Here is a 24,215-nt window from a genome sequence, read left to right as displayed (position 1 = left end):
CCCTTGTTCGAAAGGAGCTTCTTAACTCTCTCGTCCATTGAATTTGTCAGGTTTTGGATGGTTTCTGCTTCAATTGTTTTGCATGAGGACAGAATACCCTCCCAGAGCTGTTGCTTAGATGTGAACTGCCTCCCGCCATCATAGACACTCCTTTTGATGATGCTCCAGAGGTTCTGAATGGGGTAGAGGTCAGGGGAGCATGGGGGTCACACCATAAGTTTGTCCCCTTTTATGCCCATATCAGCCAGAGATGCAGATGTTTTATGTGCAGCATGAGATGGTGCATTATCATGCAAAAAAATGATCTTGCTGTGAAATACATCGTTCTTCTTCTTGAACCATGGCAGGAAGTGCTGTTTGAGAAAATCCACATACATTATGGAGTTCATCTTTAGCGCCTTCAGGAATCCTAAAGCGGCCGACAATTTCTCTCCCCATGATTCCAGCCCAAAACATTACTCCACCTCCTCCTTGTTGGCGCTGTAGCCGTGTTTGCGTGGGGTGTCCATCAACCAGCCATCCTCCACTCCATACATCTGGAACATCGAGCACTGCATGGCACTCATCCGTGAACAAAACAGTTTTGAAATCAGTCTTCATGTAATGTTTGGCCCACTGGAGCCATTTCTGCTTGTGTGAAGTGGATAGAGGAGGTCGACAGGATGGCGTATGCACAGCTGCAAACCTCTGAAGGACCCTGCATCTTGTTGTTTGGGGGACGTTGGAGGCACCAGCAGCTTCAAAAACTTGTCTGCTGCTATGACAAGGCTTTTTTGCCGCTGCTCTTTTAACCGGACATAATTGCCTGTAGGAAAGAGTCCTCAATTTGCCCTTATCAGCACGCACACGTGTGTACTGTGAATCAGCTACATACTTCTTGATTGCCAAGACACTTCATCCTGATCATCGCACAATGTTGATTGTAGTCATGACTTGACCTAAACACTCCACAATTTGTTGCTTCTCAGCAGCCGACACATCCTTTTTCTTTCCCATTTTGGCAGAAAATGTAGGCTGCTTAATAATGTGAGAGAGCCTTCTTAAGTAGTCTTGCCTTTCATTGGACACACCTGCCAAACTAATTAGCACAGGTGTCTGCAATTGCTTACAGTGATATAAAGAGCCCTGACACACATCACCATCAATGAGTTTAACTGACAAACAAACAAATTCTTCCCTTATCACTCCTAAACACTTTTTGCATAATAATTTGGAACACAGTGTACATGTGCTTTTCCACAAAACACCAGTGGTTCACGTAGTGAATCTTACAGTTCTAACTTGCCAACCGTGGTCTGTATGGAGTTGTTCAATAAAGGGCCCAAAATTAAGATAACATAGATGGGAGAGGTCTCTATGAATAGGAATTCCTAAGTATTTGATACCCTGTGAGGGCCAGGCAAAGGGAAAGTTGGACTGGATGGAATCCTATATGGATTTGGGGAGGGAGACATCGAGGACCTCAGACTTCGCTGCATTGATTTTAAAATTTGACCATGTAACAAAGTGATCTATTTCAGCCATAACAGCATGGATGGATATATGTGATTGAGTGATATATACTAGGACATCATCAGCAAATAGAGAGCACTTGTACTCGGTGCCTCCCACCTCAATCCACCTAATATTGGGGTTATGGCGAATTGATGAGAGCAGGTGCTCCGTCACTAGGATGTATAAGAGAGGGGACAGAGGACATCCCTGCCTTGTCCCATTGGTGATTGTGAATGGTGATGAAAATGTTCTGATGCACCCCCTGGGCCTTGGGACACCCAGAGCCGGACCCTTTTTGGTGGATGCTGGTGGTTGTAGTCTTCGTGGCGGCGACGCGGTTCCGTGGCTCAGGGTGGTCAAACCAGTGGCGGAGCTATTTATGTGGTTTTGATGTTTAAATGTCCGACTACGCCACCCGTGGATTGCGGTCAGAGTGAACCGCCGCTGCAGGGCAGACCGCTGAGGCTGGTGTTGTGGGTGCAGCAGAGCGTAGCATAACTCCCCACGGGAGGAGTATAGCCTCAGGGCAGTGTATGCGGAGGATGGGGGTAATGGTGCAGGGCAGCAGCAGTAACGACACGGAGTCAGTGATGCAGTCCAGGGCCTTTACTCACAGTTCTTATTATCCAGACCACGTCTGCAGGTAATGGCTGCCCACGTCGTACTGTGCTCACCAGGTGAGGGGCTCAGACAACTCCCAGATAACTTTGGAGCGCTTCACAGGACCCCCTTTGTGTGTCCTTTGTCTGGCCTTTCTTACCAACCCTTCTGTCCGGCTGCCTCAGGCCTCCTCTTGGTAAACTTGGCGCCAGTTTCCCTGATCCTATGTGCTGCCCTCCTAGCGGGTGTAGCGAGGGGCTGCGCCACATAAAATGTCACAGCCTCCGGTTTCTAGCTGAATGTCGTTTCCTGTCTCTACTAGTTTCGGGGACCGGTCTCCCCCTTTGGCCTGACCCCTCCACGCAGGTGGATTCGGGCGTGCGGTGGCGACTCGTCCGTCCGCACCCCTGGGATCCCTTCGTTCCTCGTTCCTGGAGCCTTCTCCGCTCCTCTTCCTTCCTTCTCCCTCTTCCAGGCCTGGGCCTCTGTTACTAGGCCCGCCTCCAGAGCAGAGCTCATGCAGAGCCCCTGCTCCCTGCCACTTCTGCTCAGACTTCTCTGCACTGAACTAAGATGGTGCCCACCTTTTATACTCCCTTCTCAATGCACCCAGGAACTGCTTCCTCCCTGCTCCTGCACTATAGGGTTCCCCTTCCTCAGTGTTCCCTCCCCCCACTCCAGCCAGGGACAGGAACTGTCGTGCCCATCTCAGGGGCATATTGGTCGCCCTGCCCCACGTCAATGTGGTGTAATGCATGCAGGTGTCGGGTCCTGATCCACACTCCATCCTTAGCTCAGAGTGAGATATCACACCTCTGGGTGAGGTGCAATACCTCTGTAACAACCGAGCCCTCAGGGTGCTACAGTTCCATTTATCTTCAGCCTAGGTGACGTATTGCGATACAGGGCTGTGATTTTGGCTATAAAACGGTCCCCTAGACTCCTACCCCAAGCTTTTTAAGAGAATCATATATGGCGTGCCAGGAGACTCTATGGAATGCTTTCTCAGCATCCAACAAGAGTATCTAATTACAAATTTTTAACTGCATCTAGCCCAGGAAATACTTTGTGACTAGTAGCAGTGTCTGCTAGTCAGCGGATTATCCCGGCTATTAAGCAAGCTATACCACCTGTAGTTTGGACACTTAATTTTTCAAAGGAAATGCTTCGGGACCACGGGATACTCAGTGAAGAGCATCAGGAGGCACCCCAAGGCATAGGGGCTGGGACTGGCAGTAGGATGCCTTGCGGTTGACAGCCGAGCTCGATCCTTATAAAAGCTTTTTAACTGCAGCAGCTTTAGTGGACGCTACTGGAGCTGGAATTACGCGGCTGCTGGCATGAGACTTGCCCTCCAATAGATCCTTGTAAATGGATTTAAAGTGTATTCATTCAAATTAGAGAGACAATTTAAATTAAAAAGCTTAGAGCTGCCTCCACCACAGGAGGGCTCGCTCGACCCACCAGCGGACAGGCACCAGTATTGTGAGAGGGGGGCTGGCCGTCAGGGTTCACCGCGGCTCTGGCACAAACCCGGCGACACGGAGGTGGCACGGGCAGGAGCGGACTGAACGTGTCGGCTTCTCACTTTTTGGATTTTAGAAGGGCATGACATGCCTATATCTGTGTCTCCCCCTCCTTTTACTCCTCCACCTCTTTTCTTTTCGCATGACTATATGTACTTGTCACTTTTCCATGTGTTAGTTGTGTCTTCTGAGCAGTTTGTCAGCTTTTGGACACCTTTGAAGGTGTTTTCTATGTGTTTCTATGTGTTTTTGTTTGCCTGCCATTGGTTTTAACGGTGTTCGAAGGTGTTCGACGAACAGTTCGACGAACAGTTCGGCGAACACATGGGTGATCGACGAACCGAACTCGAACTCGAACACTACGGGGGTGGCTCAACACTAGTCACCAGCCTCAGAAATCGCACGTTAACAGCAGCTCAGATTAGAGACCAGGTCAATGCCACACAGAGTTCTAGCAGCAGACACATCTCTTCAACAACTGTTAAGAGGAGACTTTGTGCAGCAGGCCTTCATGGTAAAATAGCTGCTAGGAAACCACTGATAAAGACAGGCAACAAGCAGAAGAAACTTGTTTGGGCTAAACACAAGGAATGGACATTAGACCAGTGGAAATCTGTGCTTTGGTCTGATGAGTCCAAATTTGAGATCTTTGGTTCCAACCACCGTGTCTTTGTGCGATGCAGAAAAGGTGAACGGATGGACTCTACATGCCTGGTTCCCACCGTGAAGCATGAAGGAGGAGGTGTGATGGTGTGGGGGTGCTTTTCTGGTGACACTGTTGGGGATTTATTCAAAATTGAAGGCATACTGAACCAGCATGGCTACCACAGCATGCTATTCCATCTGGTTTGCGTTTAGTTGGACCATCATTTATCTTTCAACAGGACAATGACCCCAAACACACCCCCAGGCTGTGTAATGGCTATTTGAGCAAGAAGGAGAGTGATGGGGTGCTACGCCAGATGACCTTGCCTCTACAGTCACCAGACCTGAACCCAATCGAGATGGTTTGGGGTGAGCTGGACCGCAGAATGAAGGCAAAAGGGCCAACAAGTGCTAAGCATCTGTAACGGGTCCGGGAGGCGGAACCTCTGAGCTACTATACAAGGGGGCGGCCCTTGTAAGGGAGCGGGTGGCAGTCTCTGGATGAACGGACAGGGAGATACGGCAAGTGATCAGGGCAGTCTCTGGGTGAACGGACAGGGAGATACGGCAAGTGATCAGGGCAGTCTCTGGGTAAGGGGTAGGTACGACCTGTGATGGCAGAGCCTCCGGGTAGGCTAGCAGGCAGATGGTAGATTGGTGCTCCCAGGTGAGCAAGCGAGAGTCTCTGGAATAGCAGGTGGTCACGGCACGTGACGGCGGAGCCTCCGGGCTGGCAGGCAGGCAGGTAACGGAGAAGCGCTCCCAGGTGAGCGGGCAAGAGTCTCTGGAATAGCTAGTGGTCACCGCACGTGACAACGGGACCTCCGGGCTGGCAAGCAGGCAGGTAACGGAGATGCGCTCCCAGGTGAGCGGGCAAGAGTCTCTGAGATAGCTGGTGGTCACAGCACGTGACAACGGAGCCTCTGGGCTGGCAAGCAGGCAGGTAACGGAGAAGCGCTCCCAGGTGAGCGGGCAAGCTGGTCCATAGACAGACTGACCGGAGTAGTAAGGCAGACCGTCGGACCTCAGGCAAGCAGGCAGGTAGCTGATATGCGCTCCCAGGTGAGCGGGCAGGCTGGTCCTTAGACAGACTGACAGGAGTAGTAAGGCAGACCGTCGGACCTCAGACTGGCAGACAGGTAACAAGTATTCAGGCAGGAATCAGGCAGGTAACTGGCAGGAATCAGGCAGGTAACTGGCAGGTAACTGGCAACGGGACCTGAGGGCTGAAGCACAGGTGAGACACAGGTGCAAACAACATTGCTCGGGCACCTCCATTTTGGAGGAGGTGCCTTATATATGATGAAGTCCTCCGGCCATTGGCCGGGGACTCCTTAGGACGGCGCGCGCGGCCCCTTTAAGAGGAGGGGAGCGCGCGCGCCCTAAGCACAGGGGCCGGGAAGGAGCGCGCGCTGAGAGCAGAGCGGGAGGAGGACGCCGGGAAGGAGTGCGCGCTGACAGCAGAGCGGGGAGAGGACGCCGGGCACGGAGCAGAGCAGGAGGAGGACGCCGGGACGGAGCGCGCGCTGCCAGCAGAGCGGGGAGAGGACGCCGGGACGGAGCGCGCGCTGACAGCAGAGCGGTGAGGGGAGCAGCGTCCCTGCCTAGCAGAGGGCAGGGACGCCAGCGCTACAGTACCCCCCCCTTTAGGCCCCCCCTTTTTTAGGCCAGACAGAAATTTAGCTAGGATGAGAGGGGCATGGATATTCTCCCGGGGCTCCCACGTTCTCTCCTCAGGACCAAACCCCCTCCAATCTACCAAGAAAAAGGTCTTTCCTCTTACCCTTTTGGTGGCAAGAATGTTCTCTACCTCAAACTCGTCCTCAGCAGAAACCGGAGCAAGAGGCGTACCTGTAGACTTAGAAAAAGAGTTAAGTACCACAGGTTTGAGGAGAGATACATGGAAGGAGTTAGGGATCCGTAAGTTGGCCGGGAGTTTCAATTTATAGGCCACCGGGTTGATCTGACTGATAACCTCCAGTGGGCCGATGAACCGAGGCCCCAACTTATAGGAAGGGATCTTGAGCCGGACATATTTGGACGAGAGCCAGACTTTATCCCCAGGACGGAATTGAGGAGGATCCAGACGTCCTTTGTCAGCGTGCCTTTTCATACGCTCGGATGACAGAAGGAGTGCGGACCGGGTACTCTCCCATATGGAGAAAGACTCGCTCTTGTGATTGTTGTACGAGAATTCGGCCCTTGGCAGGAGATCCACCCAGTCAGAATGGTGAGCATTAACGAAGTGCCGGAGGTAACTGGTCAGGTTCTGATTGATCCGCTCCACTTGACCATTAGACTGTGGGTGGTAAGCGGAGGAGAAGTCCAGAGTGACGTCTAGCAATTTACAAGTGGCTCTCCAGAAACGAGAAGTGAACTGTACTCCTCGATCCGACACGATGTGACGGGGCAGGCCATGAAGACGGAAGATGTGGCGGATAAAGACTCTGGCCAGCTCGGGTGCAGACGGAAGACCTGGCAGGGGAATGAAGTGAGCCATCTTGGAAAAGCGGTCAGCGACCACCCAAATGACCGTACAACCGGCAGAGACGGGCAGATCAGTTACGAAGTCCATCGCTATATGCTGCCAGGGGGCAGCAGGTGCTGGCAGAGGAAGAAGGCGGCCGACCGACAGGTGTCTCGGAACCTTGTTGCGGGCGCAGGACACACAGGCAGAAACAAAGTCCATAACATCCTTGTGCAGGTTAGGCCACCAGTAGTGCCGGGTAATAAGCTGGAGGGTCTTTTTCTGACCGGCGTGGCCAGCTAGTTTAGACGAATGACCCCAGTGTAGGATCCTCTCCCGATCAGGTACCGATACGAACGTCTTACCAGGAGGGAGACAATTTAGACTCACGGGGGCCACCTGCATTACTCTGGCGGGATCGATGGGGCAGTCACATGGTCTACGAGGTGGTAATGTCTCTGCCTCCTCCATATCAAAGACATCAGCACAAGACCAATAAGGAATCGGAAGTCCAGGTAGATTAGCTGGGATAGGAGAGGGACGAACGGAATGGACGGGAACCAGACAGGTTTTATGACAGTCTTGTCCCCAGCGAAGGACTTCTCCGGTTTGCCAGTCAAGCACGGGTGCATGTCTCTGGAGCCAAGGCAGACCTAGCAAGAGGGCGTGAGAGAGTCCAGGCAGAACGTGAAGGGAGATACTCTCTGAATGCAGCATACCCACTTGCAGAGTAATGGATTCGGTGATGAATTGGATGGGGCGAGATAAGAGGCCCCCATCCACGGCAACAACAGACAAGGGTACAGCCAGAGGTTTGGTGGGGATGCGGTATTTCTCCACCAGGGACAGTGAAATAAGATTTCCGGCTGCTCCAGAGTCAAGTTGGGCTAGTTCGGAATAACGATTCTCCCCGCGGATGATTGAGACAGACAGCAGCAGGGATGGAGAGGATTTATTTTTGTCTAGATCAAGTCCTCTGAGCGAACCTAGACACAGGCGTTCTCCCGACCTCTCCGGGCAGGCACGGATCCGATGCTCCTTACTGCCACAGTAGAAGCAGCTCCCCTCGGCACGGCGAAAGTCCTGACGGGATTTGACCATCTTGGTCTGGTCGACCTGCATAGGCTCAGGAGAGTGTACCTGGGGAGAAACGGAAGGAGTGACGGGTTTCAGAAAAGTAGGACCCAGACGTGGAAGCCCCTTTTCACGGGTGACCTCTTTGGCACGTTCCTGGAACCGTAGGTCAATCCGGGTGGCAAGAGTTATTAGGTCATCGAGAGTGGTAGGAATGTCCCGACCAGCAAGTTCATCTTTAATACGGCCGGACAGACCCTCCCAGAAGACGGATACCAGAGCTTCGTTATCCCAGGCCAGCTCCGAGGCAAGGGTGCGGAACCGTATGGCATATTGACCCACGGTGAGGCTTCCCTGACGGAGGCGTAGCAGAGATGATGCGGATGAGGTCCTCCGTCCGGGTTCGTCGAAGGCTTTCCGGAAAGCCGTGAGAAAGGCAGGCAAGTCGGACACCAGGGGGTCTCCTCTCTCCCACAGAGGATTTAGCCAGGCCAGAGCCTCCCCGGTGAGATGGGACATGATGAATGCAATTTTGGCTCGGTCGGAGTTAAACTGGTGGGACAATAGTTCAAAATGCAGGGTGCACTGATTTATGAAGCCCCGAGCCAGGACGGAGTCGCCTCCGAAGCGAGGAGGTGCAGAGAGCCGGGGTCCGGAAAAGGATACCATGGTACTGGCCGTAGTTGCAGGATCAGACAGGGTGTTCAGGCGAGTATTAACATTCCGCAGATGACCCAGGATGGCCTCCTGTTGGGACTTGAGACGGGACAGTTCAAGACAGAGGTCCGAGAGCGAGGGAGCTTGGGTGCCACCGGGTTCCATGGCCCGAGCAAACTGTAACGGGTCCGGGAGGCGGAACCTCTGAGCTACTATACAAGGGGGCGGCCCTTGTAAGGGAGCGGGTGGCAGTCTCTGGATGAACGGACAGGGAGATACGGCAAGTGATCAGGGCAGTCTCTGGGTGAACGGACAGGGAGATACGGCAAGTGATCAGGGCAGTCTCTGGGTAAGGGGTAGGTACGACCTGTGATGGCAGAGCCTCCGGGTAGGCTAGCAGGCAGATGGTAGATTGGTGCTCCCAGGTGAGCAAGCGAGAGTCTCTGGAATAGCAGGTGGTTACGGCACGTGACGGCGGAGCCTCCGGGCTGGCAGGCAGGCAGGTAACGGAGAAGCGCTCCCAGGTGAGCGGGCAAGAGTCTCTGGAATAGCTAGTGGTCACCGCACGTGACAACGGGACCTCCGGGCTGGCAAGCAGGCAGGTAACGGAGATGCGCTCCCAGGTGAGCGGGCAAGAGTCTCTGAGATAGCTGGTGGTCACAGCACGTGACAACGGAGCCTCCGGGCTGGCAAGCAGGCAGGTAACGGAGAAGCGCTCCCAGGTGAGCGGGCAAGCTGGTCCATAGACAGACTGACCGGAGTAGTAAGGCAGACCGTCGGACCTCAGGCAAGCAGGCAGGTAGCTGATATGCGCTCCCAGGTGAGCGGGCAGGCTGGTCCTTAGACAGACTGACAGGAGTAGTAAGGCAGACCGTCGGACCTCAGACTGGCAGACAGGTAACAAGTATTCAGGCAGGAATCAGGCAGGTAACTGGCAGGAATCAGGCAGGTAACTGGCAGGTAACTGGCAACGGGACCTGAGGGCTGAAGCACAGGTGAGACACAGGTGCAAACAACATTGCTCGGGCACCTCCATTTTGGAGGAGGTGCCTTATATATGATGAAGTCCTCCGGCCATTGGCCGGGGACTCCTTAGGACGGCGCGCGCGGCCCCTTTAAGAGGAGGGGAGCGTGCGCGCGCGCGCCCTAAGCACAGGGGCCGGGAAGGAGCGCGCGCTGAGAGCAGAGCGGGAGGAGGACGCCGGGAAGGAGCGCGCGCTGACAGCAGAGCGGGGAGAGGACGCCGGGCACGGAGCAGAGCAGGAGGAGGACGCCGGGACGGAGCGCGCGCTGCCAGCAGAGCGGGGAGAGGACGCCGGGACGGAGCGCGCGCTGACAGCAGAGCGGTGAGGGGAGCAGCGTCCCTGCCTAGCAGAGGGCAGGGACGCCAGCGCTACAGCATCTCTGGGTACTCCTTCAAGATTGTTTAAAGACCATTCCCGGTGACCACCTCTGGAAGCTCATCAAGAGAATGCCAAGAGTGTGCAAAGCAGTCATCAAAGCAAAAGGTGGCTACTTTGAAGAACCTAGAATATAAGACATATTTTCAGTTGTTTCATGCTTTTTTGTTAAGTATATAATTCCACATGTGCTAATTCATAGTTTTGATGCCTTCAGTGTGAATATACAATTTTCATAGTCATGAAAATACAGAAAAATCTTTAAATGAGAAGGTGTGTCTAAACTTTTGGTCTGTACTGTATATATATATATATATGTATATAAATATATATATATTTGTTCATTTTTGCCTCATCTGTTTTTTTTCCGTTTTATGCGTATATATTTATTTATATTTTGTTTTTATTAATGATTGTCTAAATAAGGTTTGTGGTATTTTATCTGGCCTTCATAGTAAGTTGCTTTTTCTAGGTATTTTCATTTATGTATACTTTATGGTCTGATTAATAAGATACAGTATATAATTTAGGTGTGTATGAGCATGTATAAGGTGTCATGTTCATTCCTTAAGAATTTTGCATTGATCTCTTACCTGAGCAGGTAACTCCTGCATCTTCATGATGCCCACAGTTGTGTTGTTTTATCCCAGGGTAAGGACATTGTAATAAAGAACTTTCTCCACCATTGCACTGTATGTCATCTAACAGGATTGGATCTTGGCCCTGCCCATGAATAGCATTTACATCAGCACTGAGTGCACTGCCGCACCCTAAATTTTGACATACGACTTCAGCATCATTTAGATCCCAAGAATCATCACACACTGTTCCCCACTCTCCATTATAAAAGACCTCCACACGGCCAGAACATCTGCTTCCATTTACCAGCCTCATATCAATGTCTGGAACAGATTAAAAAAAGAATGCAAGAATTCAGAATATAATTATTAATGAGTTTATCCATTATTGGATCAGCCATCAATGTGTGATTGGGTTAAAGACTAACTGTTGTTTTAATTTTTATTTCATAAATTTATAATACACGTGAAAATAGTAAACTTACTATTTCTTATCAGAGAAGTCCGCTGTATTCTCCTCTAGGGCAGATTTTTCATTTTGAAAAACTCTCAATTCTTGGGTAAAATCTGTATTCATTGAAGGTATTTTAATATATTACTGAGATAGGAGATGACAGTTGATGCTCATAAAGTTCTTTCTAGTGGGGAGGGGGTGAAGGAGCTAGAGGCAGAGCTCCCACCTTCTCCTCCTCCTCCTATCTGCATAGAATCTTTACAGAAGCACCTGCCATCTCAATAATGTAACAATCTCCTTTGGCTGTTTCTTATTTTCAGGTGTACTACTGATGTACGGACGGACGCACATTCAGCTGAAATGTATTGTGAAGGGCATGCTGAAGTAAGCTGCCATCCTCTGTATCGGTTATGAAAAAATTTGCCACATGTTGTAGGAACAGGGAAAGGTAAGAAGAATCTTTTAATTTTTTTTAAATATGCTGAAAAAGAGTGGCAGAACAAAGGACACTATTACTGGAAGGGGCCCAGGATTGAGGACATTATTTCAGTAAGAGGCCCAGAATGGAGGACATTATCACACGAAGGGGTCCAGGATGGAGGACATTATTACAGTAAGGAGAGCAGGTGAGAGGATACGATTACAGGAAGGGGTCAGGATGGTGGACATTATTACAATATGGGAGCATTATAACAGGATGAGGCCCAGGGTGAGACATTATTAAAGAGAGGGGTCCACGATGGGGGACATTATTACAGAAAGTGACCAGGACGGGAGATATTATTGAAAAAAAAGGGCCAGGATGGGGACATTATTACAGGAAGAGGCAAGGACAGAGGACATTATAATAGGAAGGGGCTCGGGATGGGGACATTATTAAAGGATGGCACCAGTACAGGAGATATCATTACATTGGGGGTGCACTTGTATGTCTTTATAGGATCTAGAATGCTTCTAGGGCCCATATATCTGACCAACATGCAAGTGGGGTCCAAAGTCTGCACCAGGGTCCATCGGATTCTAGTTACACTACTGTTAATCATTGCTCATAAAAGTTCAATGGAGAATTGTATTTCTAGAAAACTTGAAGCAGAATGTCTTTGTCTTCCTTCTCCCTCTAGCTCCTTCTGTATCCCCTCTCTATCTAATATATATAATCGTCTTATCCCGTCTGTCTGTCTGTCTGTCCATCTGTCCAGGAAATCCCTCGTCGCTGATTGGTCCGGCCGCGGCCAATCAGTGAAGCGGGATTTCAGAAAAAGATGGCGGCCGTTAGCGGCTCATCTGCTGGCAGCACAAGTACCTCGACGGGCGGAGCCGCTGACCTCCATGCGGCTACCCTCGGGAGATCAGCGGCTTGGGCCGCTGATCTCCCAATGGCAAGTGTGAAGGGAGTGACGGCGCCGCTGCCCGCTCCTCAGTAATACGGTTCGCTGATTGGTTGGGGCCGCCGGCCGCGACCAATTAGTGAGATTGGCGCCAAATTTAAACACTGCTTTGCTGATTGGTCGCGGTCGCCGGCCGCGACCAATCAGCACTATTGGCGCCAAATTTAAACACAGCTTTGCTGATGGGTCGCGGTCGCCGGCCGCGACCAATCAGCATTATTGGCGCCAAATTTAAACACCGCTCTGCTGATTGGTCGCGGTCGCCGGCCGCGACCAATCAGAATTATTGGCGCCAAATTTAAACACCGCTTTGCTGATTGGTCGTGAACCGCCGGCCGCGACCAATCAGCGATATTGGCGCCAAATTTAAACACTGCACTGATGACAGGTCACGACCGCCGGCCGCGACCAATCAGCGACATTGGCGCCAAATTTAAACACCGCCCTGCTGATGATTGGTTGCGGTCGCCGGCCGCGACCAATCAGCTTTATTGGCGCCAAATTTAAACACCGCTTTGCTGATTGGTCGCGGTCGCTGGCCCCGACCAGTCAGCATTATTGGCGCTAAATTTAAACACCGCTTTGCTGATTGGTCGTGGTCGCCGGCCGCGACCAATCAGCATTATTGGCGCCAAATTTAAACACCGCTCTGCTGATTGGTCGCGTTTGCCGCCCCCGACCAATCAGCATTATTGGCGCCAAATTTAAACACCGCTTTGCTGATTGGTCGTGGTCGCCGGCCGCGACCAATCAGCATTATTGGCGCCAAATTTAAACACCGCTTTGCTGATTGTCGTGGTTGCCGGCGGCGACCAATCAGCATTATTGGCGCCAAATTTAAACACTGCTTTGCTGATTGGTCGCGGTCGCCGGCCGTGACAACCAGCATTATTGGCGCCAAATTTAAACACCGCTCTGCTGATTGGTCGCGGTCGCCAGCCGCGAACAATCATCATTATTGGCGCTAAATTTAAACACCGCTCTGCTGATTGGTCGCGGTCGCCGGCCGTGACCAATCAGCATTATTGGCGCCAAATTTAAACACCGCTCTGCTGATTGGTCGCGGTCGCCAGCCACGACCAATCAGCATTATTGGCGCTAAATTTAAACACCGCTTTGCTGATTGGTCGCGGTCGCCGGCCGTGACCAATCAGCATTATTGGCGCCAAATTTGAACACCGCTCTGCTGATTGGTTGCGGTCGCCGGCCGCGACCAATCAGCTTTATTGGCGCCAAATTTAAACACCGCTTTGCTGATTGGTCGTAGTTGCCGGCGGCGACCAATCAGCATTATTGGCGCCAAATTTAAACACCGCTTTGCTGATTGGTCGTGGTTGCCGGCGGCGACCAATCAGCATTATTGGCGCCAAATTTAAACACTGCTTTGCTGATTGGTCGCGGTCGCCGGCCGTGACAATCAGCATTATTGGCGCTAAATTTAAACACCGCTTTGCTGATTGGTCGCGGTCGCCGGCCGTGACCAATCAGCATTATTGGCGCCAAATTTGAACACCGCTCTGCTGATTGGTTGCGGTCGCCGGCCGCGACCAATAAGCTTTATTGGCGCCAAATTTAAACACCGCTTTGCTGATTGGTCGTGGTTGCCGGCGGCGACCAATCAGCATTATTGGCGCCAAATTTAAACACCGCTTTGCTGAATGGTCGTGGTTGCCGGCGGTGACCAATCAGCATTATTGGCGCCAAATTTAAACACTGCTTTGCTGATTGGTCGCGGTCGCCGGCCGTGACAATCAGCATTATTGGCGCCAAATTTAAACACCGCTCTGCTGATTGGTCGCGGTCGCCAGCCGCGAACAATCAGCATTATTGGCTCTAGATTTAAACACCGCTCTGCTGATTGGTCGCGGTCGCCGGCCGTGACCAATCAGCATTATTGGCGCCAAATTTAAACACCGCTCTGCTGATTGGTCGCGGTCGCCAGCCACGACCAATCAGCATTATTGGCGCTAAATTTAAACACCGCTTTGCTGATTGGTCGCGGTCGCCGGCCGTGACCAATCAGCATTATTGGCGCCAAATTTGAACACCGCTCTGCTGATTGGTTGCGGTCGCCGGCCGCGACCAATCAGCTTTATTGGCGCCAAATTTAGACACCGCTTTGCTGATTGGTTGCGGTCGCCGGCCGCGACCAATCAGCATTATTGGCGCCAAATTTAAACACCGCTCTGCTGATTGCGCGCTGTCACCGGCCGCGACCACTCTGCTGATTGGTCGCGACCGCCGGCCGCGACCAATCTGCATTATTGGCGCCAAATTTAAACACCGCTCTGCTGATTGGTCGCGACCGCTGGCCTTGACCAATCAGCGATATTGGCGCCAAATTTAAACACCGTTTGCTGATTGGTCGCGGTCGCAACTAATCAGCGATTTTACCGCCAAATTTAAACAAGCTCTCCGGTCCTCACTAACACAGTTGGCTGATTGGTCGCGGCCGCCACCCGTGACCAATCACCGATATTGCCGCCAAATTTAAACGCCGTTTTGCTGATTGGTCGCGGTTGCCGGCCGCGACCAATCAGCGATTTTGGCGCCAAGTTTAAACAACGATCTGCTGATTGCGTCCGGTCGGCCGCATACATATTCTAGAATACCCGATGCGTTAGAATCGGGCCACCATCTAGTAAATCATTATAAACATCAACTATACACTAATCTCCTCTCTCAGTAATGGGAAAATCTGTCTTCAATGAATAAAGATTGTACCCATAAATTGAGAGTGAAAGATCAATCCAGGGGGCAAAAAAAAAGCACATTTCTCTGATCAGATATATTACAAGTTGCTTATTTTCATGTGTACTATTGATTCATGAAATAGAAATTAAAATTACATTCAGTCATTAGATGAAAAAAATGCATACAACTTTGGTATTGCTGTAATCATAATAACCAGGAAATTCATGTTTTCAGGTCATTTTTATTGTACAGTAAACATCATAAAAATAAAATCAAAAAACCAATAACAGAATTGCTAGTTTTCACCATTTTATGTCATTATGATTTTTTCCCCTTTTTAAGTACATCACATGGTAAAATGAAAAGTATCATTCAAAACTAAAGCAACAATGAAATTGTAATACCAAGGAGGAAAAGTTATTGAGTTATGCAAATCACATGATTAATAGACAAATTACTGATATGCAAATGATGAATAAAACGTGAACAAAATTTTTGAAACATTTCAAATTATTCAGTATTGAGCATGTGCACCACATGCAGAAAAACTCATACTTACACGCCTTGGCTGCTATCAATGAGGTCATTAATGGTTGTCTGAGGCATATTCTACTACTGTGAATACACTTGAGCACACAAATCATCAAGAGCCACTCCTGGCAGCTCCCTTTGTAATTGCTGACCAATGACGTCCCAGATGTGCTCAATGAGAGACAAATTCAGAGATGCTGCAGACCATGGTAGCATATTATGTCACCTCACACCATAATTCCTGAAGTAGAACCAGTTTGACATTTACTCATGAAGGTATCTTAATGATGTTGCCCACATGATCTCCGGGCCAATCTCTGGCTATCATTACATACAAGACAAAAGTGAATTCATAGCTCAAAAGTATAGCTCTCCATTTCAGCCTCTATTGCTGTTCTTCGTTCCTACACCATGATAGCCACCAAGGGCAGTTGTGTACTGTCAATAAAGCACCTGTAGCTGGACATGTAGATTGTAGTCTAATGTCATGCTACCCCTTGGATTATGGTGTGGGGTGGGATAATGTTCGGTAGTCCTCTATTCTTCATTCCAGCTACAAAAAACATCTCGGTGTTACATTGATTTAGCCAAGGAACCAATGGCACAGCCATTCCTCCAAAGTGTCCCTGGAGCCATATTACAACATAACAATGCTATACCTCATGTTGCTTGTGCTACTGTGAGCAGCATGTGAAGCCAAAAAGTGCTACCATTGCCTGCAGCATTTCTGGACTTGTCTTCCATCAAGCACACTTGGGAAGTCATTGATAAACGATTGCAAAGAGAACTGTCAGCAGCGGATCTATTTGATGACCAAGTACCTTCAGCGTGGCAGAGCATTCCTCAGATGGCCATCAATAGCCTCATGGATAGCAGCCAAGGCATGTAAGTGCAGGGAATTCTGCATGTGGTGATTATACTTGATAATGAATAAATCAAGATGTTTTGAAAATCTCCTCCCAGTTTTTCAAAATTGTAATATAATTGACACTTTGTCTATCATGTCTATCAATCCTGTGATTTCCATAACTACACAACTTTCCTTTCTTGCTGTTATAATTTCAATGTTTAGGAGTTTATTTAAAATGTTATACATCGGTATATACTGTAATGCAGCTGCTTGCTGCAATTACTAAAATGTCCAGAGGGTGTGTTCTCGTTGACCATGTACCTCCCTCTCAGGTGACTGATCACATGACTATGACATCATCACAGGTCCTGTGTGCACAGAAGGATATATAAATGCTGGTGGTTTTGAAACAGTTAGAGTGTGTCTGGGACTCAACTAGCCTGGAAGGCTGAGGCTGGATCCCATGTGTTTGGGGACACCAGTTGTCTTGGAAGGCACGTGGCCTGCAGACCACGTCTGTGAAGCCTTAAAGCCACAGCTGTGGCAGAACAGAGCTGATAGAAGCAGCTAAGACTCTGCAAAGGTAAATCGCGCTTTAAATGAATATTGATGCTGTACCTTGCTGAAGTCTGTATCTGAAGCCAAGCAGGCATAGCTGCCATTGAAAAGGCTCTAGGATATACAGTACAGACCAAAAGTTTGGACACACCTTCTCATTTAAAGATTTTTCTGTATTTTCATGACTATGAAAATTGTATATTCACACTGAAGGCATCAAAACTATGAATTAACACATGTGGAATTATATACTTAACAAAAAAGTGTGAAACAACTGAAAATATGTCTTATATTCAAGGTTCTTCAAAGTAGCCACCTTTTGCTTTGAGGATTGCTTTGCACACTCTTGGCATTCTCTTGATGAGCTTCAAGAGGTAGTCACCGGAAATGGTCTTCCAACAATCTTGAAGGAGTTCCCAGAGATTCTAAGCACTTGCTGGCCCTTTTGCCTTCACTCTGCGGTCCAGCTCACCCCAAACCATCTTGATTGGGTTCAGGTCTGGTGACTGTGGAGGTCAGGTCATATGGCACAGCACCCCATTACTCTCCTTCTTTGTCAAATAGCTCTTACACAGCCTGGAGGTGTGTTTGGGGTCATTGTCCTGTTGAAAAATAAATGATGGTCCAACTAAATGCAAACCGGATGAAATAGCATGCCGCTGCAAGATACTGTGGAAGCCATGCTGGTTCAATATGCCTTCAATTTTGAATAAATCCCCAACAGTGTCACCAGCAAAGCACCCCCACCTCATCACACCTTCTCCTGCATGCTTCACGGTGGGAACCAGGCATATAAAGTCCATCCGTTCACCTTTTCTGCATGGCACAAAGACACGGAGGTTCAAACCAAAGATCTCAAATTTGGACTCATTAGACCAAAGCACATATTTCCACTGGTCTAATGTCCATTCCTTGTGTTCTTTAGCCCAAACAAGTCTCTTTTGCGTGTTGCCTGTCCTTAGCAGTTGTTTCCTAGCAGCTATATTACCGTGAAGGCCTGCTGCACATAGTCTCCTCTTAACAGTTGTTGAAGAGATGTGTCTGCTGCTAGAACTCTGTGTGGCATTGACCTGATCTCTAATCTGAGCTGCTGTTAACCTGCGATTTCTGAGGCTGGTGACTCGGATAAACTTATCCTCAGAAGCAGAGGTGACTCTTGGTTTTCCTTTCCTGGGGCGGTCTTCATGTGTGCCAGTTTCTTTGTAGTGCTTGATAGCTTTTGCAACTGCACTTGGGGATACTTTCAAAGTTTTCCCAATTTTTCTGACTGACTGACCTTTATTTCTAAAAGTAATGATGGCCACTCATTTTTCTTTACTTAGCTGCTTTTTTCTTGCCATAATACAAATTCTAACAGTCTACTCAGTAGGACTATTAGCTGTGTATCCACCAGACTTCTGCACTACACAACTGATGGTCCCAACCACATTTATAGGGCAAGAAATCCCACTTATTAAACCTGAGAGGGCACACCTGTGAAATGAAAACCATTTCCGGTGACTACCTCTTGAAGCTCATCAAGAGAATGCCAAGAGTGCGCAAAGCAGTCATCGAAGCAAAAGGTGTCTACTTTGAAGAACCTAGAATAAAAGACATATTTTCAGTTGTTTCACACTTTTTTGTTAAGTATATAATTCCACATGTGTTAATTCATAGTTTTGATACCTTCAGTGTGAATGTACAATTTTCATAGTCATGAAAATAGTAATACAGAAAAATCTTTAAATGAGAAGGTGTGTCCAAACTTTTGGTCTGTACTGTACATGTGTAACATTCCTGCGAGCCACTGAAATGGACTATGTTATAAGCGGTTTATGATGTGTAATAAACTGCTGGACTTCATATTACTCAAAAACGTTGCATGTGTGCTTTAATTGACCCGGTGAAGTGAGTGTCCCTGAGCATGATGAATAGCGCTACCTTACAATACTTACCTGTATTTGAGGGCGGAATGGCTGTAAAATAAGATTTAAAACATTTTAATGAAAACATTCTTTTTACAAACAGGAATGTTATCATTGATTCTACTATATCAAAATAGTCACATGTTCAAATTAAACTATTGACTAACTAGATAAGCTATACATCGAAATAAATATGCATTTTATATTACTTTTTGTGGTTTAACATCATTATCATCATTTTAAGAGTTCCAAACACCCTTTTTACACTTTTAATTTATTTTTAAAGAAAAGTGATTAGGAAAAAAGCAATTAGGCTTTGGAAAACCGCTATGGTTACTCGCCCCCCAAAAGAAATCCAGAAAATTCTGCGCTTGCAAATATACAGTAAAATGCCCTCTCTCATCTGAGCCCTTTATTGTGCCTAAACCGCATTTAGCGTCCACATGTTTGGCATTTCTATAACAATGAGACCCTGCTTAATTTACGGGTGCATGTCTCCAGAAACACGAGCTGGGCATGATATACGGCCACTACAATGTACTGGGCGCTACTATGTATGGACACTACAACATACAAGGCAAGGCATTACCATGTATGGGCACTACAATGTATGGGCACTACAATAGCAGATTTACAATTTTCACTCAGCAACATCCACTGCTGCTTGTGTCTGGAAAACACCCATGGAGTCACAATTGTCATTACATCTGTAGATAAATTCACAGAGGTTTAAGATCTAAAATGGGGTTACTTGAGGGGGAGTTCTGATCTTCTGACACTTAGGGGCTCTGTATATAGAGTCTGAAAACTATTCAATGAAAATTTGTTCCCCAAGAGCCAAATAGTGCTCCTTCTCTCCCGAGTCTCGCTGTGAGGCTAAGCAGTACTGTACAGCCACATATGGTGTATTGCCACATTCAGCAGAAATTGTGAAACCAATTTTAGTGCCTTTTTGCCCATTTTCCAATGTAAAATTTGGGGCTAAAATAATGTTTTTGTGGTCAAAATTTCATTCTTTTTTCTTCACTGCCCAATAGTATAAAATTCTGTGACATATCTGTGGTGTCAATATGATTACTTCATTGAATTCATTGTGCGGTTTAGTTTGAAAAATGGGGTCACTTATGGGGGAGATTCTGCTATTCTGGCACCTAAGTAGCTCAGACAATATGACATAGCACCAGCAAACCATTCCAGCAAAATCTGCACTACAATATGACGTTTCTTTCCTTCTGAACTTTCCACTGTGCCTGAAAATAGTACCCGATTACATGTAGGGTATTGGCGTACTCAGGAGAATTGCACAACAAACTGTGAGGTTCATTTTTTCCTATTAGCCCATCATAAAAATTTAAAACTTGGGGCTAAAACAACATTTTTGTGGTAAAAATGCAATTATTCTTTCTTCACCAACCAATGGTTATGTGAGGCACATGTGGTGTCAACATGCTCACTTCCCCCTTAGTTGAATTCATTGGGGGGTGTAGTTTGTAAAATGGAGTAACATATGAAGGGGTTCTGCTGTTTTGGACCTCAGGGGCTCTCCCAATGTGACATGGCACCCTCATACCATGCCAGCAAAATCTGAACTCCACTATGGCGCTTCTTCCCTTCTGTGCTTTGCACTGTGCCTCAAAAGTAGTTTTTTACCACATATAGGGTATTGGCATACTCAGGTGTAATTGCTTACCAAATTTTAACATTCATTTTCTCCTATTATTCCTTTTTAAAGTTAAAAACTTGGGGCCAAAGCAACATGTTAATAGGAAAAATGGTAATTTTCCATTTATTCAGTCCAATGTGATACAATTCTGTGAATCACTTGAGTATTAAAAATGCTCACTACACCCCTAGATAAATTCCTCATGAGGTGTAGTTTCCAAAATGGGGTCACTTATTGGGTTTTCTGGTGTTTTGGCATGTCAGGGTGTCTTCAAATGTAACATGGCATTTGCAATCTATTCCAGACAAATTTGCGCTCTTGATATCAATTGGCACTCCTTCCCTTCCGAACCCTTCTGTGTGCCCAACAGTAGTTTTCCACCACATATTGGGTATCAGTGTAGTCAGGAGAAATGGCGCAACAAATTTGTGGGTCCATTTTCTCCTTTTACCCTTGTATAAAAGGAAAATGTTGGGGCTATTTTTTTGCTGTTTAGGCACATCAGTGTTTCTCCAAACATGACATGACATCCGCAGACCATCCCATCAAAGTCTGCACTCGAAAACGTCACCTTCTTCTGGAGCTCAGATCTACAAAAGTTCCTTAAGGGGTTGTAGTTTCCAAAATGGGGTCACTTGTGGAGGGTTTCCACTGTTTAGGTACATCAAGGGCTCTTCAAATGCGAAATGGCCGTTCACTATCTATTCCAACCAATTTTGGGTTCCAGAAGTCAAATGGTGCTTCGTCCCTTCCGAGCGCTGCCATGCACCCAAGCAGTAGTTTTGCATCACATATATAGTATTGTTGTACCCAGCAGAAATTGCACAACAAATTATATGGTCCATTTCTTCTGTTACCCTTGTTTCCCTTGTGAAAATGAAAAATTTTGGGCTAAAGCAGCATTTTTGTGAGAACAATTTATTTTTTCATTTTCACTGCTCAAGTTAATAAAATATTGTAGGACACCTGTGGGTTTGAGGTGCTCATCACACATGTAAATTAATCTCCTTTTACTGTTGTGAAAATGAAAATTTTGGGGATAAAGCTACATTTTTTGGGAAAAAGAATAAAATTTTTATTTTCTTCCACATTGCTTTTATTCATGTGAAGCACCTAAAGGGTTAATAAACTTCTTGAAAGTTGTTTTGAGCATTTTGGGGGTTCAGTTTTTAAAATTGTATAACTTTTGAGTATTTTTCTGTTACATTAACCTGTCAAAGTCATTTCAAATGTGATGTGGTCCCCCAAAAAATAGTTTTGTAAATTTTGTTGGAAAAATAAGAAATCACTGGTCAACTTTTAACCCTTATAAATTTCTAACAAAAAATAAATATGTTTCAAAAATTGTGCTGATGTAAAGTAGACATGTGGGAAATGTTATTTATTAACTTATTTGTGTCACATAACTCTCTAATTTAAGGGCATAAAAATAAAAATTTTAAAATTGAAAAATTTTCTACATTGTTGCCTAATTTCCATTTTTTTTCACAAATAAATACAAGTCATACTGAAGAAATTTTACAAATATCATGATGTAAAATATGTCACAAAAAAAACAGTCTCAAAATCAGTGGGACCTGTTAAAGCGTTTCAGAGTTATTAACTCATAAATTCGCACTGGTCAGAATTGTAAAATTTGTGAAAACAGGCTTGGGATGAAGGGGTTAATACTGTTGTGTGCATAAGCACAACCAAAGCTGACCCACCAGAATTTGCAAGGGATAGTTCACAATTATTAAAGGATTGCCTAATATAAATTATTTTTAGATAGGTTTCATAAATTTGCCCCACTCGGTACATTTTTGAGTAAAAAAAAATCATGTTAATCATAAATGGAGATAATCTCAAAATTAAGTTTACAATTTTTTAAACCGTGAAATGTTAAAATTGATGATATGAGGCCGCGTACAGTGATATAAGACATTTAAAGACCACAGTAACTTATTTTCCTATACAATATCAAGAATTATTGAACTTACTAGTAAATATCGGTGAGCCTGTAAAGACAAAAGTGGGATTTACTCAGCACGTTTCATTAAAAGAAAAAAATACATTTAATACAATGCAAGAAAATAAGAATCAGAAAATTAGATTTAAAACATTTTAAACCAAGAAATGTTGATAAAATTGATGATATGAGGCCATGTGTAACACTGACTAGAAGTGATATCTGATGGGCAAACATTATAGTAACTCATTTTGCTATTGCAGATAAAGTATTATACATTACTAGTAAATATCGGGGACCGCAATGTAACATGATTAATAACCAAAATTAGCCATTCTCACAGAATCTTATCATAGTATAAAGTTTACGTACCTGAGCAGATGACTCCAGCATCTTCACTATGAGCACAGTTGTGTTGCTTAATCGCAAGGTGGGAACAATGTGATAAAGTGGCTTCATTACCTACACATTGCATATCATCTAACATGATTGGTCCTTGGCCCTGCCCAAATGCTGCCATTCCAGGAGCAGAAGTCGCATAGCCGCACCCCAGTTGACGACATACAACGTCAGCATCATGTATTTCCCAAAGATCATCACACACTGGTCCCCACTCTCCTTTATAGAAGACTTCCACACGGCCAGAACAATAAGTCCCATTCACCAGCCTCACAGGTAACCCTGGAAAATAGGGAAAAGATAAAGGATTTTAAAAAGGATTCTAAATCCTGAGTACACTTTGATAACATTTTCTGAATTGTTGAATTTAATTATTTTTCATAAAAATGACTGTTATCCCTGCAATAATGTAAAGGTTAAAACAAATGAAGGGAGCATCTACACTGCCGATTTTGTTGTATGTGCAGCATTCATTGAGCACTCTGTACAGAGAAGTCTGTAATTATTGTGAAGCTCATTTGAAATATAGCGTTACATGCTTGACATACAAATAAATGGCTCAGCCTGTAATACATAGACTGATTGAGTCCACCAAAGCGAGAGCTACTGCTTGCAGTGTCCTTCCCAACTGGCTCATTGAGAGGGCCTCGATCAAGGAACTCAATCTATAATGTCCATATGCTTTAATAGGGCATATGGACAGGGTTGGTGGTGACTGTGGTGGTTTAGAGGGAAAGTGTCAAGTAATTCATACTGCCCGAATCACCAGCTCTGAGGAAGGAAGCTGGCAATGAGGTGAATAAACCAAGGCTACCAGATGACTTCTCCTTATCCAGTACTGCCAGTACTGATTTACTGATAAGTTTCTACCTAAAATCACATAGGAACAGCCGTGTCAGTCACGTTGGGCTGGGCAGTGAGAAGTTGATGGGGACCAGCCCCAATTATTAGTCAACTTAGCCATTAGCCATCCCCAGATTTTTATACAAAGTATGTTTTCTCTGCAGCATTTCAGAGTAAAGCATGGATGGATGTAATAATGGAGTCTGTCTCTGATGTATGTTGTTGATTGCTTGGGCAGCATGAATCACTTGGCAGGTTCACTTTAAACTCTAGCCAACCCTCCTGTAGCCTTAGTTGAAGCCTGTTTACAAAAGTAATAGATTAGCATTATTTCTGATATTAACGGAATATTTTTTAATAAAAGTAAAAAGAAAAAAATGCATTGTTAAATGTGCATTTCTTTGTGTATGTGAAAATGAAGTCCAACATCATTATATTGAAATGTTTACTCAAAGATTAATCTTTTACTTTATGGTCCTCATTCATCAAACAGTTTTCAAATAAAACAGTTTGAAATGTCACAAATGAATTTTTGCAACTCA

At 46.5% G+C, this 24,215-nt stretch overlaps 1 protein-coding gene across 13 annotated transcripts in view; it reads right to left on the bottom strand.

Annotated features, from left to right (window-relative positions):
- LOC141273442 (scavenger receptor cysteine-rich domain-containing protein DMBT1-like) overlaps positions 1-24,215 on the bottom strand; it is a 253,334-nt gene that overhangs the window by 21,686 nt on the left and 207,433 nt on the right. For all 13 annotated transcript variants that reach the window (XM_073685267.1, XM_073685271.1, XM_073685268.1 and 10 more), the window contains 4 exons: positions 22,804-23,112; positions 22,463-22,480; positions 18,851-18,871; positions 10,457-10,765 (listed from right to left, as the gene is read on the bottom strand). In XM_073685267.1, the coding sequence (XP_073541368.1) occupies positions 10,457-10,765; positions 18,851-18,871; positions 22,463-22,480; positions 22,804-23,112 (657 nt within the window). The remainder of the gene's footprint in view (positions 1-10,456; positions 10,766-18,850; positions 18,872-22,462; positions 22,481-22,803; positions 23,113-24,215) is intronic.

Source organism: Phyllobates terribilis, unplaced genomic scaffold, assembly GCF_046119375.1.
Source record: "Phyllobates terribilis strain yellow unplaced genomic scaffold, ASM4611937v1 Scaffold_5__5_contigs__length_657084704, whole genome shotgun sequence".
Classification (NCBI taxonomy): Eukaryota; Metazoa; Chordata; class Amphibia; order Anura; family Dendrobatidae; genus Phyllobates; species Phyllobates terribilis.
This window is presented reverse-complemented; position numbering and strand designations above follow the sequence as displayed.